Below are 21125 nucleotides of genomic sequence, written 5' to 3' on the forward strand. Positions count from 1 at the left end.
AACAATTGGGTTTCATGAAACATCTGAAAGTTAATAATCAAAAATAGGAATCATTTTCTTAAGCTTTTAGACAAGGTGTGAATTCACTAACTTGAGAATTGCTTGTAATACAAAAAGTTAAAAATTTAAATTGGTAATATTCGTCAAAATGATCACATAAACGTACAAAAATAAACAGGTCGTTATAGCTAAGACAAATTTTAAGAATGAAGATTACAACCTAAAGCTGTTTACCAATTTAATTAATCAGATTCTTAACATATTATAATTTTTTGACTACTTTTACACTTAGTATAAATTACATTCATTATGCATTACACGTGCTTTGAACAAAAAGATTATTACTATCTGTATCTTCTTGTTTATTTTCAACATAGGATATTGTGACTTTCCCCAAATGGTATGAATGCCAATGATCTGCTTTACTGCTATCTAAAAAAATATTATCAGTTAAAAATATATATTTGTTGGATAATAACTTGTAAATTCATTGTTGTATAAGTAGTTAAAAAATGAATTAGTAACATTCATCAAAAATATTATATAACAGTATTTTTTATAGTCAATATGAATAATCAGGTTTATTGAAACATTGGATAGTTAAGAATCAAAAAAAAGAATCATTTTCTTAAGCTAGTGGACGAGGTTTCAAGAAACTTATTTGAGAAGTGCTTGTTTTACAAAAAGTTAAAAATATAAATTGGTAATATTCGTCAAAATTATAATATAAACGTATGTTATATAGTGTATATGAACAATTGGGTTTCATGAAACATCTGAAAGTTAATAATCAAAAATAGGAATCATTTTCTTAAGCTTTTAGACAAGGTGTGAATTCACTAACTTGAGAATTGCTTGTAATACAAAAAGTTAAAAATTTAAATTGGTAATATTCGTCAAAATGATCACATAAACGTACAAAAATAAACAGGTCGTTATAGCTAAGACAAATTTTAAGAATGAAGATTACAACCTAAAGCTGTTTACCAATTTAATTAATCAGATTCTTAACATATTATAATTTTTTGACTACTTTTACACTTAGTATAAATTACATTCATTATGCATTACACGTGCTTTGAACAAAAAGATTATTACTATCTGTATCTTCTTGTTTATTTTCAACATAGGATATTGTGACTTTCCCCAAATGGTATGAATGCCAATGATCTGCTTTACTGCTATCTAAAAAAATATTATCAGTTAAAAATATATATTGGTTGGATAATAACTTGTAAATTCATTGTTGTATAAGTAGTTAAAAAATGAATTAGTAACATTCATTAAAAATATTATATAACAGTATTATTTATAGTCTATATGAACAATCAGTTTTAATGAAACATTTGAAAGTTAATAATCAAAAATAAGAATCATTTTCTTGAGCTTTTATTCAAGGTTTCAAGACACTAACATGAGAATTGCATGTATAACAAAAAGTTAAAAATATAAATTGGTAATATTCGTCAAAATTATAATATAAACGTATGTTATATAGTCAATATGAATAATCAGGTTTATTGAAACATTGGATAGTTAAGAATCAAAAAAAAGAATCATTTTCTTAAGCTAGTGGACGAGGTTTCAAGAAACTTATTTGAGAAGTGCTTGTTTTACAAAAAGTTAAAAATATAAATTGGTAAAATTTGACAAAATTATACTATAAACGTATGTTTTATAGTGTATATGAACAATCAGGTTTCATGAAACATTTGAAAGTTAATAATCAAAAATAGGAATCATTTTCTTAAGCTTTTAGACAAGGTGTGAATTCACTAACTTGAGAATTGCTTGTAATACAAAAAGTTAAAAATTTAAATTGGTAATATTCGTCAAAATTATCACATAAACGTACAAAAATAAACAGGTCGTTATAGCTAAGACAAATTTTAAGAATGAAGATTACAACCTAAAGCTGTTTACCAATTTAATTAATCAGATTCTTAACAAATTATAATTTTTTGACTACTTTTACACTTAGTATAAATTACATTCATTATGCATTACACGTGCTTTGAATAAAAAGATTATTACTATCTGTATCTTCTTGTTTATTTTCAACATAGGATATTGTAACTTTCCCCGAATGGTATGAATGCCAATGATCTGCTTTACTGCTATCTAAAAAAATATTATCAGTTAAAAATATATATTTGTTGGATAATAACTTGTAAATTCATTGTTGTATAAGTAGTTAAAAAATGAATTAGTAACATTCATCAAAAATATTATATAACAGTATTATTTATAGTCTATATGAATAATCAGGTTTAATGAAACATTGAAAAGGTAAGAATCAAAAAAAAGAATCATTTTCTTAAGCCAGTGGACGAGGTTTCAAGAAACTTATTTGAGAAGTGCATGTTTTACAAAAAGTTAAAAATTTAAATTGGTAATATTCGTCAAAATTATCACATAAACGTACAAAAATAAACAGGTCGTTATAGCTAAGACAAATTTTAAGAATGAAGATTACAACCTAAAGCTGTTTACCAATTTAATTAATCAGATTCTTAACAAATTATAATTTTTTGACTACTTTTACACTTAGTATAAATTACATTCATTATGCATTACACGTGCTTTGAATAAAAAGATTATTACTATCTGTATCTTCTTGTTTATTTTCAACATAGGATATTGTAACTTTCCCCAAATGGTATGAATGCCAATGATCTGCTTTACTGCTATCTAAAAAAATATTATCAGTTAAAAATATATATTTGTTGGATAATAACTTGTAAATTCATTGTTGTATAAGTAGTTAAAAATGAATTAGTAACATTCATCAAAAATATTATATAACAGTATTATTTATAGTCTATATGAACAATCAGTTTTAATGAAACATTTGAAAGTTAATAATCAAAAATAAGAATCATTTTCTTGAGCTTTTATTCAAGGTTTCAAGATACTAACTTGAGAATTGCATGTATAACAAAAAGTTAAAAATATATATTGGTAAAATTTGTCAAAATTATAATATAAACGTATGTTTTATAGTGTATATGAACAATTAGGTTTCATGAAACATCTGAAAGTTAATAATCATTTTCTTAAGCTTTTAGACAAGGTGTGAATTCACTAACATGAGAATTGCTTGTAATACAAAAATTTAAAAATTTAAATTGGTAATATTCGTCAAAATTATCACATAAACGTACAAAAATAAACAGGTAGTTATAGCTAAGACACATTTTAAGAATGAAGATTACAACCTAAAGCTGTTTACCAATTTAATTAATCAGATTCTTAACAAATTATAATTTTTTGACTACTTTTACACTTAGTATAAATTACATTCATTATGCATTACACGTGCTTTGAATAAAAAGATTATTACTATCTGTATCTTCTTGTTTATTTTCAACATAGGATATTGTAACTTTCCCCAAATGGTATGAATGCCAATGATCTGCTTTACTGCTATCTAAAAAAATATTATCAGTTAAAAATATATATTTGTTGGATAATAACTTGTAAATTCATTGTTGTATAAGTAGTTAAAAAATGAATTAGTAACATTCATCAAAAATATTATATAACAGTATTTTTTATAGTCAATATGAATAATCAGGTTTATTGAAACATTGGATAGTTAAGAATCAAAAAAAAGAATCATTTTCTTAAGCTAGTGGACGAGGTTTCAAGAAACTTATTTGAGAAGTGCTTGTTTTACAAAAAGTTAAAAATATAAATTGGTAATATTCGTCAAAATTATAATATAAACGTATGTTATATAGTGTATATGAACAATTGGGTTTCATGAAACATCTGAAAGTTAATAATCAAAAATAGGAATCATTTTCTTAAGCTTTTAGATAAGGTGTGAATTCACTAACTTGAGAATTGCTTGTATTACAAAAAGTTAAAAATTTAAATTGGTAATATTCGTCAAAATTATCACATAAACGTACAAAAATAAACAGGTCGTTATAGCTAAGACAAATTTTAAGAATGAAGATTACAACCTAAAGCTGTTTACCAATTTAATTAATCAGATTCTTAACAAATTATAATTTTTTGACTACTTTTACACTTAGTATAAATTACATTCATTATGCATTACACGTGCTTTGAATAAAAAGATTATTACTATCTGTATCTTCTTGTTTATTTTCAACATAGGATATTGTAACTTTCCCCAAATGGTATGAATGCCAATGATCTGCTTTACTGCTATCTAAAAAAATATTATCAGTTAAAAATATATATTTGTTGGATAATAACTTGTAAATTCATTGTTGTATAAGTAGTTAAAAAATGAATTAGTAACATTCATCAAAAATATTATATAACAGTATTTTTTATAGTCAATATGAATAATCAGGTTTATTGAAACATTGGATAGTTAAGAATCAAAAAAAAGAATCATTTTCTTAAGCTAGTGGACGAGGTTTCAAGAAACTTATTTGAGAAGTGCTTGTTTTACAAAAAGTTAAAAATTTAAATTGGTAATATTCGTCAAAATTATCACATAAACGTACAAAAATAAACAGGTCGTTATAGCTAAGACAAATTTTAAGAATAAAGATTACAACCTAAAGCTGTTTACCAATTTAATTAATCAGATTCTTAACAAATTATAATTTTTTGACTACTTTTACACTTAGTATAAATTACATTCATTATGCATTACACGTGCTTTGAATAAAAAGATTATTACTATCTGTATCTTCTTGTTTATTTTCAACATAGGATATTGTAACTTTCCCCAAATGGTATGAATGCCAATGATCTGCTTTACTGCTATCTAAAAAAATATTATCAGTTAAAAATATATATTTGTTGGATAATAACTTGTAAATTCATTGTTGTATAAGTAGTTAAAAAATGAATTAGTAACATTCATCAAAAATATTATATAACAGTATTATTTATAGTCTATATGAACAATCAGTTTTAATGAAACATTTGTAAGTTAATAATCAAAAATAAGAATCATTTTCTTGAGCTTTTATTCAAGTTTTCAAGATACTAACTTGAGAATTGCATGTATAACAAAAAGTTAAAAATATAAATTGGTAATATTCGTCAAAATTATAATATAAACGTATGTTATATAGTCAATATGAATAATCAGGTTTATTGAAACATTTGAAAGTTAATAATGAAATATAGGAATCATTTTCTTAAGCTTTATGACAAGGTGTCAATACACTAACTTGAGAATTGCTTGTATTACAAAAAGTTAAAAATATAAATTGGTAATATTCGTCAAAATTATAATATAAACGTATGTTATATAGTCAATATGAATAATCAGGTTTATTGAAACATTGGATAGTTAAGAATCAAAAAAAAGAATCATTTTCTTAAGCTAGTGGACGAGGTTTCAAGAAACTTATTTGAGAAGTGCTTGTTTTACAAAAAGTTAAAAATATAAATTGGTAAAATTTGTCAAAATTATAATATAAACGTATGTTTTATAGTGTATATGAACAATTGGGTTTCATGAAACATCTGAAAGTTACTAATCATTTTCTTAAGCTTTTAGACAAGGTGTGAATTCACTAACTTGAGAATTGCTTGTAATACAAAAATTTAAAAATTTAAATTGGTAATATTCGTCAAAATTATCACATAAACGTACAAAAATAAACAGGTAGTTATAGCTAAGACACATTTTAAGAATGAAGATTACAACCTAAAGCTGTTTACCAATTTAATTAATCAGATTCTTAACAAATTATAATTTTTTGACTACTTTTACACTTAGTATAAATTACATTCATTATGCATTACACGTGCTTTGAATAAAAAGATTATTACTATCTGTATCTTCTTGTTTATTTTCAACATAGGATATTGTAACTTTCCCCAAATGGTATGAATGCCAATGATCTGCTTTACTGCTATCTAAAAAAATATTATCAGTTAAAAATATATATTTGTTGGATAATAACTTGTAAATTCATTGTTGTATAAGTAGTTAAAAAATGAATTAGTAACATTCATCAAAAATATTATATAACAGTATTTTTTATAGTCAATATGAATAATCAGGTTTATTGAAACATTGGATAGTTAAGAATCAAAAAAAAGAATCATTTTCTTAAGCTAGTGGACGAGGTTTCAAGAAACTTATTTGAGAAGTGCTTGTTTTACAAAAAGTTAAAAATTTAAATTGGTAATATTCGTCAAAATTATCACATAAACGTACAAAAATAAACAGGTCGTTATAGCTAAGACAAATTTTAAGAATGAAGATTACAACCTAAAGCTGTTTACCAATTTAATTAATCAGATTCTTAACAAATTATAATTTTTTGACTACTTTTACACTTAGTATAAATTACATTCATTATGCATTACACGTGCTTTGAATAAAAAGATTATTACTATCTGTATCTTCTTGTTTATTTTCAACATAGGATATTGTAACTTTCCCCAAATGGTATGAATGCCAATGATCTGCTTTACTGCTATCTAAAAAAATATTATCAGTTAAAAATATATATTTGTTGGATAATAACTTGTAAATTCATTGTTGTATAAGTAGTTAAAAAATGAATTAGTAACATTCATCAAAAATATTATATAACAGTATTAATTATAGTCTATATGAACAATCATTTTTAATGAAACATTTGAAAGTTAATAATCAAAAATAAGAATCATTTTCTTGAGCTTTTATTCAAGGTTTCAAGACACTAACTTGAGAATTGCATGTATAACAAAAAGTTAAAAATATAAATTGGTAATATTCGTCAAAATTATAATATAAACGTATGTTATATAGTCAATATGAATAATCAGGTTTATTGAAACATTGGATAGTTAAGAATCAAAAAAAAGAATCATTTTCTTAAGCTAGTGGACGAGGTTTCAAGAAACTTATTTGAGAAGTGCTTGTTTTACAAAAAGTTAAAAATATAAATTGGTAAAATTTGACAAAATTATACTATAAACGTATGTTTTATAGTGTATATGAACAATCAGGTTTCATGAAACATTTGAAAGTTAATAATCAAAAATAGGAATCATTTTCTTAAGCTTTTAGACAAGGTGTGAATTCACTAACTTGAGAATTGCTTGTATTACAAAAAGTTAAAAATATAAATTGGTAATATTCGTCAAAATTATCACATAAACGTACAAAAATAAACAGGTCGTTATAGCTAGGACAAATTTTAAGAATGAAGATTATAACCTAAAGCTGTTTACCAATTTAATTAATCAAATTCTTAACAAATTATAATTTTTTGACTACTTTTACACTTAGTATAAATTACATTCATTATGCATTACACGTGCTTTGAATAAAAAGATTATTACTATCTGTATCTTCTTGTTTATTTTCAACATAGGATATTGTAACTTTCCCCAAATGGTATGAATGCCAATGATCTGCTTTACTGCTATCTAAAAAAATATTATCAGTTAAAAATATATATTTGTTGGATAATAACTTGTAAATTCATTGTTGTATAAGTAGTTAAAAAATGAATTAGTAACATTCATCAAAAATATTATATAACAGTATTTTTTATAGTCAATATGAATAATCAGGTTTATTGAAACATTGGATAGTTAAGAATCAAAAAAAAGAATCATTTTCTTAAGCTAGTGGACGAGGTTTCAAGAAACTTATTTGAGAAGTGCTTGTTTTACAAAAAGTTAAAAATATAAATTGGTAATATTCGTCAAAATTATAATATAAACGTATGTTATATAGTATATTTGAACAATTGGGTTTCATGAAACATCTGAAAGTTAATAATCAAAAATAGGAATCATTTTCTTAAGCTTTTAGACAAGGTGTGAATTCACTAACTTGAGAATTGCTTGTAATACAAAAAGTTAAAAATTTAAATTGGTAATATTCGTCAAAATTATCACATAAACGTACAAAAATAAACAGGTCGTTATAGCTAAGACAAATTTTAAGAATGAAGATTACAACCTAAAGCTGTTTACCAATTTAATTAATCAGATTCTTAACAAATTATAATTTTTTGACTACTTTTACACTTAGTATTAATTACATTCATTATGCATTACACGTGCTTTGAATAAAAAGATTATTACTATCTGTATCTTCTTGTTTATTTTCAACATAGGATATTGTAATTTTCCCCAAATGGTATGAATGCCAATGATCTGCTTTACTGCTATCTAAAAAAATATTATCAGTTAAAAATATATATTTGTTGGATAATAACTTGTAAATTCATTGTTGTATAAATAGTTAAAAAATGAATTAGTAACATTCATCAAAAATATTATATAACAGTATTATTTATAGTCTATATGAACAATCAGTTTTAATGAAACATTTGAAAGTTAATAATCAAAAATAAGAATCATTTTCTTGAGCTTTTATTCAAGGTTTCAAGACACTAACTTGAGAATTGCATGTATAACAAAAAGTTAAAAATATAAATTGGTAATATTCGTCAAAATTATCATATAAATTATAAACGTATGTTTTATAGTGTATCCTATATATCAGCATAAATGAAATATAGGAAAGTTAATAACGAAAAATTAGAATTATTTTCATTGTCTTGTAGTCAAGGTTTCTATACACTAATTTAAGAATTAAGCGTTTTATAAGCAGTTTAACTTATGAATCGGTAATATTTGTTGTTGATAGTCTTCAAGGGGGCTGTATATGATCCTAAGAAATATTGGTGACGTTGAAACAGAATAGAGGGGCAATACTGATTAAAAAGTATTATGTACTTTTAAACTTCAAACTAGTATTAAATTCCTACTATATATCTTCATAATTGATTTTACGTCTGTCATAGCCGGCATGACAACTATACTGTTTTTAAAATACACTACAAATGGTAAGCTTAAACATTTTTAGGGGACGTTGGATAATTTTTGATGCTCAAAGTGGGCTATGCATGAAAAAAGTTTGAGAACCTATGGTCTATATGAACAATCAGGTATAATGAAACATTTGAAGGTTAACAATCAAAAATAAGAATCATTTTCTTAAGCTTTTAGTCTAGGTTTCAAGACACTAACTTGAGAATTGCTTGTTTTACAAACAGTTAAAAATATAAATTGGTAATATTCGTCAAAATTATCATATAATTTATAAACGTATGTTTTATAGTATATCCTATATATCAGCATAAATGAAATATAGGAAAGTTAATAACGAAAAATTAGAATTATTTTCATTGTCTTGTAGTCAAGGTTTCTATACACTAATTTAAGAATTAAGCGTTTTATAAGCAGTTTAACTTATGAATCGGTAATATAACACTGAATAGTTTAGGTAAATGGAAACAATCAAACAATAAATAACAGACAAACTTCATTCTTAATATAAAATATTTGAAAACAATTACAGTTGAAACTTAAATACAAATATGAATGTAAAACTGCAAAAACATATGAAATATAAACTTATAACAGATGATAAGAAATAATAATTTTGATAAGCCATAGAAGATAGTACAAATCTACCAGAATGTGTTATTGTACTTGAATGTAAAATAAGTGTATCTAAACATTCTAAACTCTAAAGAATACACTTGTACATTAACTCCTTTTTAATATGAAAAAAATATAAACATTTTAAGAATGAAAATTACAAGCTAAAAATTTGGTTCATTTTTCAGAGAATATGTTATTCATTCAGATTCTTAACAAATTTCAATTTTTTCACTACTATTAAATTTACTAACAATTACATTCATTCAGCATTACACATACATTGCATAAATCGATTATTATTATCTGTATCTTCTTGTTTATTTTCCACATAGAATGTTGTTACTTTCCCCTTGTGGTATGAATGCCAAAAGGTTGGATAATAACTTGAGAATTCAGTGTTTTATAAGTGGTTAAAAATATATATATAATTTTACTAAGGTTAAATATAATGAATTGTCTCTCAATGTATAATAGGCACCATACATTGTGTTGCTAGCAACACGGATAATTAGATAGGTATATTGCAAGATACAAAACGAACGTGTGATAAAACTTCTCTAAATTATTATTCTCATACCTACTTATTTAACATAATTGTTGATGGGTTTAATAATTATTTAGATATTTATTAAGAAAATATGTAAGTATTAAAATAATATAATATTATAATTAATGATATACTACGTAATTAGTAAAAATAACTTTCAAACTATAGCAGTCAAATCAATATTTATTTTAAGTTTAAAAATAATTCAGAATCAAAAATATCCAAACTATCCATAATTATTATAGAAATTATAACGAATACGAAATTATAGCGAAATATATATACGAAAGCACACTGTAGTACACCACGGTGGCACTGTAGTACCGATTACAGAGAACTGAACACACACAGAATTTGACAAATTTTACAAATTGCCAATTCTATAGCATTATCAGAATATAAAGATAATTTATTGATACCTACCTATATAGGATGACTTATAGATATTAAGATATACCATATCTTAAGAGGACGTTGAGCCCGCAATATATCTAGTGTGCTTTTATTTAACTCAGAAAAAGATTACAAAATAGGTATTAATAGGTTATAGGTATTAATATATAATTTATATAATTATTTACATTTTTTTTATTATTATATTATTGAAATTGAAAATATTGACAATTTGTTTAAAATTATTTACGTTTTTTTTATTATTATATTATTGAAATTGAAAATATTGACAATTTGTTTAAAATTATTTACGTTTTTTTTTTTATTTATATATTATTGGTTATTTTATTATATTATTAGTAACTAGGCGAGAAGTAACATTGGCAGATTAGGAATTCCATATTTTAACAATACAAATATAGGACGATTTATAGATATTAAGATATACCATATCTTAAGAGGACGTTGAGCCCGCAATATATCTAGTGTGCTTTTATTTAACGTTTAGGTAAGATCATAATCTGTTATAATCTGATTTTTACGATATTTTAATTTTTAGGTGAGTTATAAGTATGAAAAATATTAAATATTTGAAAATGCTCATAATTCAGCTAATAATTAAAATATTTTATAAAATATTCATATACACGTATTTATTAGAATATACATTTTAGTTTTGAATATTAAACAATTATTATTATTTAAAATCTTACAAAATCGCATATGGGGTTATTTTTTCTGTGGTTATTTTTTCGCGGGGTTATTTTTTCGGGGGTTATTTTTTCGCTGTACCGAATATTACAATTCTCAGTTATAACTCAACTAAATAATTTATTGGTTTAGACCTATTTACCAATTTAAGGTTTGCAATATTATAATATGTTATTCAAACTGTTTGCGCTGTCCGGCTGTGTGCAATAAGCGCAAATCAAAATATTATTATAATTATTTTCATTAAACTAATATTATTATTAAATTATTATTTATCACATTATTAAAATTATGCGTTCATCGGGGATTGCATGTCTAGGGTTTCGTGCGTATGGTCAGTAACAGAATACAGCACCGGACGCGTACGGTCAGTCACAGAACACGGCACCGGCCGCCTGGTAATAATAACTAATAAGTCGAAGAATGAGAGCAATACGTGAGATTCGAACATTTCGGACATTTCGGTCGCCTTTGGTGAGAAAAGAATGCCTACCCGAAATATATCACCCCTGGGCTCTGACTGAGCGGTGCATTATAATTCCACAATTGTTACAATATGGGTAGGTATAGTGGTACCCGTCGAACCACACTTTAATACTTTATGTATAATAAACGAAGGCATTTCCGCTCTTTATAATATAATCGAATGTACATTTTCTTTTTCGCCATATAAGGGCATGCGATTTAAAAGATACCAAATTCGTACGTATTGTAATATTAAATCCATTATTGATTATTTTTGACCGGAGAAATACATTAAAAGACAACCGCCTACTTATTATTGTTATAGAAATTGAAATAATATGTCCATTGGCGTCTATATACAGAATGTTAACAAAGACGTCGTCTCTGCGACGCCACTGCAGACTTCGCCAAAATATGTCCCATAATACATCGGTTAAATAACGCCCTGCTGAGGTAGTTGATTTTTAAAACACAAGAAATAATATTGCGATAGATTATTCCTTGTTCCTAAGTATAAATGCGTACCTATACAATACCTACATCTGGCCGTTAGCTTGACATTTTTTCTTAAAAATATATTTTTCACACAAGTAAAAAAAATACAGATTGTTTCATTTTACAGAATCAATACAGATAATATATCCTGGACGTGTATTAAACACGCTATAGAAATAAAATAAAATAATTAAGAAATAAAATTCATAATTCACATTCAATAGTGGAAATTTTTTTAATTTTATGTTTGAAAAATTTGAAAATTTATGTTTGACAAAAACAAAACCAAGTTTTATACTTTAATCAGCAGGGCTTGAATTAAATACGAAATATACTATAAAACATGAATTTTTCGCAATAATATTATTTTATTGAATATATGCAATAATATGCATTTTATCCAAAATATGCAAAAACATGCAAAATAAAAATACCACCATTTACATACCGTACAAGTACAAAACGTCCGCGATCGACTTTTACCAATTTATTATCACCGTACAAAGTGTTCGCGATCGATTTCTATCAATTTATTATCATCGTACAAAGTGTCCGCGATATGCAACTCAAACAATAGATAGTACAAACTGTCCGTTTATCACCTACTTAACAATATACATTCTACGACGTAGGTACCGAAATATTATTTCGATAGGCAATATATTTTTCGAACAAAATTACGCAGTAAAGCCGGACATTTGAATCCCTTGTACCATTTATACATATTATATATGTAGAAGACACACGTGCATTGAAAGACCTTGTCGTCTTCTTTGTGTTTCTCGTTCTTTTATTCTACCCATCTACCCTATACAGCAATAAGTAAAATAAATTGATCTCTGTATAGAACGTGTGACCGTCTTCTTTGCATGTGGGTGGTATTTGTACCATAGCTTTTATACGTATTGCATTTTAGGTATTATTGTTACTTTCGACGTTTTATACAGTGCCCCGTAAGAATTGGTAACTGACGGGTCATCGTCATTTTAAAAATGAAACGAATTACAGGGAATATGTATTGAGATGGGTCGTTACTCGTCGCCTGCAGTGCAATAAAATGGTTATTTTTCGATAATAAAGCCGAGAAAATGTTCAAACATCATGTATTGCTCTCAACCTTTGACTTATTATTACCAGACGGTCGGTGCCGTGTTTTGTGACTGACCGTACGCGTCCGGTGCCGTGTTTTGTGGCTGACAGTACGCGTCCGGTGCTGTGTTCTGTGACTGACCATACGCACGAAACCCCAGACATGCACTCGCCGATGAACGCACAGTTTAATAATGTGACAAATAATAAGTTGGTGATAATATTAAGTAAATGAAAATAGTAATAATATTTTAAATTTCCGCTTATTGCGCACAGCGCAAACACAATAAAATAAGATATAATATTGCAAACCTTAAATTGTTAAATAGGTCTAAACCAATAAATTATTTAGTTGAATTATAACTGAAAATTGTAATATGTTAAAATTAGATACCAAAATTAATTTTTATCTACAAATTAATTAATATAATATCTGGGGATTGGCAAAAAAATCAAACTTGAACAGAATTCAAGTCTTTTAGAATATTACTCTCAAATAAATATCGCTAACGCTCCTTTCTATATCTCTAATTTAACACTATAAAGATTTAGGTATCCGACCTTTTATAACTAAAACGAAATTATTCGTCTATATATTAACCTTAAGAATTGGTAAATTAAAATGAAATAAAAGTAATCTTATTCTAATACCTATTATTATATTTAAAAAGAAATAAACTAATTCAATAATTATTTCAGTACACACCATATATAGTATTAAATAAATTTCATAACCATATAAAATATATATTATTATAGTAGGTAAAGCGTAAAATTAATAAAAAATAAAACATAAAGTCTTAAAATTAATAAAATATAGTGTTACATATCTAGATTTTTCTTGACTTATTTTATCATAAAAAATAAATTTCCAATACTATATAAAATATTATGGATAGTTTTTAAATAATTTAAATATTTAGCTTTTAAGTATTATATATACTATTTATTATCATTTATCATTTATCAGAAAAAAGTATTGTTTAGAAATTCATTTTTTTTTTAATCATAACAAATGTATTTCAAAAATAATCATTGAATAAATGGATATTTTAATATGGACAAAAGTAATGTGTCTATTACCATAAAGTTTGGATTTAGTATAACTTACAAATTCATATAACTATTTGTTTTGTACTATTTTTTTAAGTATTGTTATGAAGGATTAGACGGATAGTACATTTTAATAAATGTAAATCAATGACAGTTCCAATGTTTCTTTATAGTACATTTTTTACCTAACTAGGTAGAGTAGTTTAAACCAATTTGGAAATTAATACATTTTTGTTCAAATGAAATTTAAAAAAATTCCCTCTCGTAGCACATGCCACATGTTAAGGTGCGTCATAACTCATATTTTAATATTTTGGAATATATCGCTCCTAAATATTACAAATGTTACAATAATTATCTTAATATTGGTTAGGTATAATTTTTAGTAGGTATATTTATTATTTAGATTATAAATATATATTAAAAATCAATACATTTTTAGTGTCAGATAAATGCAGTTGTAGATAATTGAAAAATACAATGGATATTAGATACAATAATTGTATTACCACAAAATGTCAATGGATACCTATAAGAAGATACTGTATTAAATTGTAGTATAATTTTATATTTTATATAATGTAAATGATAATACATAATATTCCATTAAATCAATAAATTACATACCTTTTAGACAATTGCGCTTTATTCTTCTCTTTTGGTAAGTAGGTACAGCTATACGAGATGGATAAACCCGATAAGCATTAAATACTCAATGATCACGGATCTCTCTCTATGCACAACAAACACGAAGCAATGAGCAAACGAATAAACGAATGCTTAAAATTTGTATAAAATAATAAATTATTAAATAATAGGTAATTGACAATATTTCATTTTAATTTACAAACTATAACAATATTACTACCCTACCAATTGGCAATTACTCCGCGAAAATGGACAATCGTCAAAAATTAGTTTTTCGGGAAATATCGACTTTTTGATAATTTACCAATAACAACCCCAGTGTTCAATTAAATGTTACTCAAAAATATTTTTTATAAAGAGGGATCATATAAGTATATAATATATATTTATAAATGTTACATTATAACGAACAGTAATTTATTATTATTATTATTATTAAAACTATTACATTTTTACTGAAAATAAAGATATTGATAAAGATAATTAGAAAAATGATAAAGATTGTTCGAACGCGGATCGATTATCGCCGTATCGAGATTAGATAATCTCCTTTGAACGTACAACATGTGGCGGATTTTATCGAACCGGTTTTACCCCCGGCTCCTCCTAAGTTCGCGACGTACCGTCTGCCGTGAGTGCTGACTTATAAGCTGTGCCGCCAGCCTTTTAAAACTTATTAGTTATTTTCCACTTTTTTCCTGGCGTTCGAGCCCGACGCACCGTTGCGTCCGCTCGCCGTCTCGCACCGTGTTGTGCGGCAAAACCGCGTGTGCGGTCAACTCGTTTGTATGCGTATTTTAAGCCGTTGTGCCATTTTGCCAACTTATACGCGTTCCTTATCAGCGGTTGACCGCAACGTGCGGTATACTTTTTCGCCGCCCGTGTGCTTTGCGTATCGTCGCCGCAGTAGTGTTTTTGTGTGTCTTGCTCCGATCGCGTGTGCCGTCGAGTGACCAATTTCTGGGTATATATGTTTTTAACATACACCAAAAATAGAAATAAGTGACATGGTTAAATATTAGGATTTTTTTTTCATATAAATCCAGGCCCTATCTGTATACATACAGAAACTATTCAAAATAAGAACAAATCGGATCTTTAAAATATACTTAAATTTTACAGTTATTGTAACACTATAATAAACATTACACAAAATTAAAGGTACTATTAGAAATATTATTTAAAAAATATAAATATAATAAAAGAAAATATCATTATAAAATAGATAAATTATTTTACATCGAAGTCTGCAATTAAAGCTAAATGATCTGAAGGAAATAATACGCTCGGAATTCCTCCATATTGGATAACATCATCATGTGATGGCATGGGTAATACCTAAAAATACAAATGTAATACAATCTGAAAAAAATATTTTCGCATAATATTTTTTACCTCATTAAGGTAGAGATGTTGATTTGTAAAGTATATATGATCTAAAAGACCGGAAAAAGTTTCAGTATAATTACTGTACAGGACATCAGTATCATATGCACTATCCATTTTAAAGTCAAGATTACTTTTTAAATCGTTTAGCATTTTTACCGTTCCTGAAAAAATAAAACTTAAATTAAACATAGGATTAACAATTATAATTTTAGATAACTAATATAATTAGTGGACTACCAAAATTAACCAAAACTTCTAAATGCCCACTGCAAATTATAATTAATATTTTATCAACAATCTTTAATTACATACATACTAATGTAATTTTACACAGTTTCAATAATGATCTACTTATACAAATCTTAAATAATGGAATAAAATGTTTAATAATAGGTAACCACTTAAATTGGTAGTCCCTAGTAAATACTTGAGAGTTATCATTTTGAATTGATTATATTTCTTTTTAAGTTGAATATTTTTTTTTATTTTTCGATGAAAAAAAAGTGTAATAATATAATATCTTAACAATAAAAGTAGTTTATTTAAAGTATAAATTAAAATTAAAAATGTATTTACTATGTTCTTCTGGTAATAATAAATTGGTGACTAAATCATTAACACCACTTTCAGGTGTACTGTTGAAATCTCCACAGAATATAACCGATACATTGCTCTCGGGATACTGAAATTAAATACACAGTCATAAATTATTTAATCATCATATTTTATTAATTTTTAATTTGTATAAAAAATAATAATTATATTTTCGGAGAAATTAGATATTAGTATACACATAATGATTTTTTTTTAAGTTAAAATCATTCCAAGTTATTTTAAAAAGTTTATTTGAAAAATTATATTCTAATTATTTTTTAAATGGTACCCTTGATTATTATCTATATTTTTTTCTAATTTTTATATATGTAGTGTAATATTATTTTATAAATTTTTTTTGGTAAAAATAATTTATCCCTCGATAAGGTAAATCACTGTTGATAATTTGTAAATACATACACAATATGTTAATCAAAATCTAGAAACCATTTTACATAGTTAAATATAGTAAATTATTCTCGTTGTTATTAACCTAATCTTTTTAAAAGTAAAAATATTATAATGAAAATTATTTTGTTTAATACACAGCTAAATAATTTTTCAAATTAAATATACTTACATCCTTGGTGATATTTTGTTTTATTTTATTAATAATAATTAGTTCAATTAACGCTTGAAACAATCTAATAAAATCACCTTCTGGATCAGATATCAAATGAGTATTGCATACTAATAATATTTGTTTATAGTCAGAATTCAATTCTAAAGCTAAGACCTATAAAAAAAAAAAAAGATGTTAATTCATTTTCTTAATACAAATAAAAATACAAATTTTCAACTTATCAAACTTAAATAAACGATCTTACATATTATATATCTTACATATAACAATTCATTATTTAAATAATTAACAATGTAAATAAATCATTATAGTTTATTTTTTATGTTCGATGTCAATATAATTTAAATCTTTCTCGTATAAATATTACTGATGTTATATTGTGAAATTCAAAACAAATTACTACCAAATCATACCTTTATACAAATATAATAATTCATAATTATATGTTTAATTATGTAAAACAGGTAGTCAATCGTTATTGATGAATATATAATAATAAAATATTCTATATTATAAATACATAGTTTAAGTCTAAACCACGATTAAAGATAGTAGTATCTTTAATCGTAGTCTGAACAGTACTTTATGATAGACAATTATGACAATATTATGGTACTAATAAAATGTATAACACTATTGGTTAATTCAATATTGAATTTATTTACAGATCACTGTTTACTTAAGTGCAATTTATATTTTTACACTCGGTAACTATAATCGACATCTCAAAAAAGTAATAATATTTTAGTATATGATAAATAATAATGTATATAACATTTAATGTATAATATAGGCCAATTCTTAACCTCTTTTGGATGTCTGAACTGTTAATATTTTATAAGATTTTTGTGTAACACAGCTGTAAAATAAAAACAGTATTTATAGAATTTATTAAATTTTCACGATTAATTTTAAAAGTATTGGTTATTTTTTTAATTTATGTTCTCAGGATTACCTAGTACCTATCAACTAGATCCAATTAAATACTTATGCTATAATTAATAATAAATATTAAATAAATGTTAATAAAGAGTAGGTACCTATATACTACATATATGAATATGTCTTTAAGCGCTACAGCTAACTAACATTACATACATACCTTCTTCCATACCTTTACTATTGAATGCTTAAAAAATATTATTTGTTCATGTGAAATGATAAATTTGTTTTCCTTTATTATTTAAATACGTGTAGACTATGTACTTATACTTCTATAGTAATTGAAAATTTTTGTTACAGCAATAAAATTCAAGAAACTAATAAATAATTAAATGTATTTTGTTTATTTATCATCAATTCCAGATTTAAATATAATCTTTCAGTAAATTCTTTAAATTACTCTAAACACAGATATGATTAAATTATCACTTACACCAATTACATTCTAAATTTAATAGCTTAGGTACTTATGTTAATCTTGGACTGAAAACTTAGGTACTTATAATTTAAAAGTCTGATTTTTCAATATTCAAAATCAACGGTATTAAAAATATATATAAATTTACTGTGTTAAATAGAATAAACAGATATAAAAAATAGCATCTTCTTAGAAATCTATGCATTTCAACATTTCATGTACAGATGATAATGCTAAAATTTATAGTTTCATATTTTTACATACTTAGTTCTAAATACATAAGTTTTATACTTAATATAAACATTAATTTTAGTTACAACTTAAAATGAATGTTTTGATTTATTTTTACAATAATTCCAAGATTGTGCAAGGGCTCTGATTATGAATATAGTGTCAATAAACACAAACACACCAAGTTAGTAAAATGGTAAATGCACAGTTGCTGCGCGTTAAGACTATTACATGGTCAAAAAAAACTTCCTCCGCCATTCCATTTATTAGAGTAGATGGTGTTAGACTTTGGAGAACTAATCAGAGCCAGATACACACAAGAAACATTAAGGGTCCGCTGGGCATATATGTTTTTAACATACACCAAAAATAGAAATAAGTGACATGGTTAAATATTAGGATTTTTTTTTCATATAAATCCAGGCCCTATCTGTATACATACAGAAACTATTCAAAATAAGAACAAATCGGATCTTTAAAATATACTTAAATTTTACAGTTATTGTAACACTATAATAAACATTACACAAAATTAAAGGTACTATTAGAAATATTATTTAAAAAATATAAATATAATAAAAGAAAATATCATTATAAAATAGATAAATTATTTTACATCGAAGTCTGCAATTAAAGCTAAATGATCTGAAGGAAATAATACGCTCGGAATTCCTCCATATTGGATAACATCATCATGTGATGGCATGGGTAATACCTAAAAATACAAATGTAATACAATCTGAAAAAAATATTTTCGCATAATATTTTTTACCTCATTAAGGTAGAGATGTTGATTTGTAAAGTATATATGATCTAAAAGACCGGAAAAAGTTTCAGTATAATTACTGTACAGGACATCAGTATCATATGCACTATCCATTTTAAAGTCAAGATTACTTTTTAAATCGTTTAGCATTTTTACCGTTCCTGAAAAAATAAAACTTAAATTAAACATAGGATTAACAATTATAATTTTAGATAACTAATATAATTAGTGGACTACCAAAATTAACCAAAACTTCTAAATGCCCACTGCAAATTATAATTAATATTTTATCAACAATCTTTAATTACATACATACTAATGTAATTTTACACAGTTTCAATAATGATCTACTTATACAAATCTTAAATAATGGAATAAAATGTTTAATAATAGGTAACCACTTAAATTGGTAGTCCCTAGTAAATACTTGAGAGTTATCATTTTGAATTGATTATATTTCTTTTTAAGTTGAATATTTTTTTTTATTTTTCGATGAAAAAAAAGTGTAATAATATAATATCTTAACAATAAAAGTAGTTTATTTAAAGTATAAATTAAAATTAAAAATGTATTTACTATGTTCTTCTGGTAATAATAAATTGGTGACTAAATCATTAACACCACTTTCAGGTGTACTGTTGAAATCTCCACAGAATATAACCGATACATTGCTCTCGGGATACTGAAATTAAATACACAGTCATAAATTATTTAATCATCATATTTTATTAATTTTTAATTTGTATAAAAAATAATAATTATATTTTCGGAGAAATTAGATATTAGTATACACATAATGATTTTTTTTTAAGTTAAAATCATTCCAAGTTATTTTAAAAAGTTTATTTGAAAAATTATATTCTAATTATTTTTTAAATGGTACCCTTGATTATTATCTATATTTTTTTCTAATTTTTATATATGTAGTGTAATATTATTTTATAAATTTTTTTTGGTAAAAATAATTTATCCCTCGATAAGGTAAATCACTGTTGATAATTTGTAAATACATACACAATATGTTAATCAAAATCTAGAAACCATTTTACATAGTTAAATATAGTAAATTATTCTCGTTGTTATTAACCTAATCTTTTTAAAAGTAAAAATATTATAATGAAAATTATTTTGTTTAATACACAGCTAAATAATTTTTCAAATTAAATATACTTACATCCTTGGTGATATTTTGTTTTATTTTATTAATAATAATTAGTTCAATTAACGCTTGAAACAATCTAATAAAATCACCTTCTGGATCAGATATCAAATGAGTATTGCATACTAATAATATTTGTTTATAGTCAGAATTCAATTCTAAAGCTAAGACCTATAAAAAAAAAAAAAGATGTTAATTCATTTTCTTAATACAAATAAAAATACAAATTTTCAACTTATCAAA

At 24.7% G+C, this 21125-nt stretch overlaps 1 protein-coding gene and 3 long non-coding RNA genes across 4 annotated transcripts; all 4 read right to left on the bottom strand.

Moving 5' to 3' along the window:
- Window positions 1-307: 307 nt before the first annotated feature.
- Window positions 308-4812, bottom strand: LOC132925612 (uncharacterized). The gene is made up of 8 exons (XM_060989991.1): window positions 4801-4812; window positions 4640-4753; window positions 4070-4183; window positions 3317-3430; window positions 2605-2691; window positions 2008-2121; window positions 1056-1185; window positions 308-432 (listed from the first exon to the last, which is right to left on the bottom strand). The coding sequence occupies exons 1-8, from the start codon at window positions 4810-4812 to the stop codon at window positions 308-310; spliced, it is 810 nt and encodes a 269-aa protein (XP_060845974.1).
- Window positions 4813-5751: 939 nt separating this feature from the next.
- On the bottom strand, window positions 5752-8072 carry LOC132923676 (uncharacterized). The gene is made up of 4 exons (XR_009661239.1): window positions 8005-8072; window positions 7252-7365; window positions 6316-6429; window positions 5752-5859 (listed from the first exon to the last, which is right to left on the bottom strand). It is a non-coding gene; the product is annotated as an uncharacterized LOC132923676 (long non-coding RNA).
- Window positions 8073-15955: 7883 nt separating this feature from the next.
- LOC132926308 (uncharacterized) lies at window positions 15956-17522 on the bottom strand. The gene is made up of 4 exons (XR_009661407.1): window positions 17364-17522; window positions 16766-16871; window positions 16196-16350; window positions 15956-16138 (listed from the first exon to the last, which is right to left on the bottom strand). It is a non-coding gene; the product is annotated as an uncharacterized LOC132926308 (long non-coding RNA).
- Window positions 17523-18633: 1111 nt separating this feature from the next.
- On the bottom strand, window positions 18634-21056 carry LOC132924523 (uncharacterized). The gene is made up of 4 exons (XR_009661335.1): window positions 20898-21056; window positions 20300-20405; window positions 19730-19884; window positions 18634-19672 (listed from the first exon to the last, which is right to left on the bottom strand). It is a non-coding gene; the product is annotated as an uncharacterized LOC132924523 (long non-coding RNA).
- Between the last annotated feature and the right edge of the window lie 69 nt (window positions 21057-21125).

The sequence above is a fragment of the Rhopalosiphum padi genome, chromosome 3 (assembly GCF_020882245.1).
Source record: "Rhopalosiphum padi isolate XX-2018 chromosome 3, ASM2088224v1, whole genome shotgun sequence".
Lineage (NCBI taxonomy): Eukaryota > Metazoa > Arthropoda > Insecta > Hemiptera > Aphididae > Rhopalosiphum > Rhopalosiphum padi.

What these genes read in the sequence shown, in the direction of transcription:
- LOC132925612 (XM_060989991.1), bottom strand. An exon ending in TCTTTTTATTCAAAGCACGT is followed by an intron (nt 1,186 to 2,007) that starts GTAATGCATAAT and finishes ATATTTTTTTAG; the next exon opens with ATAGCAGTAAAGCAGATCAT. An exon ending in ACGTGTAATGCATAATGAAT is followed by an intron (nt 433 to 1,055) that starts GTAATTTATACT and finishes ATATTTTTTTAG; the next exon opens with ATAGCAGTAAAGCAGATCAT.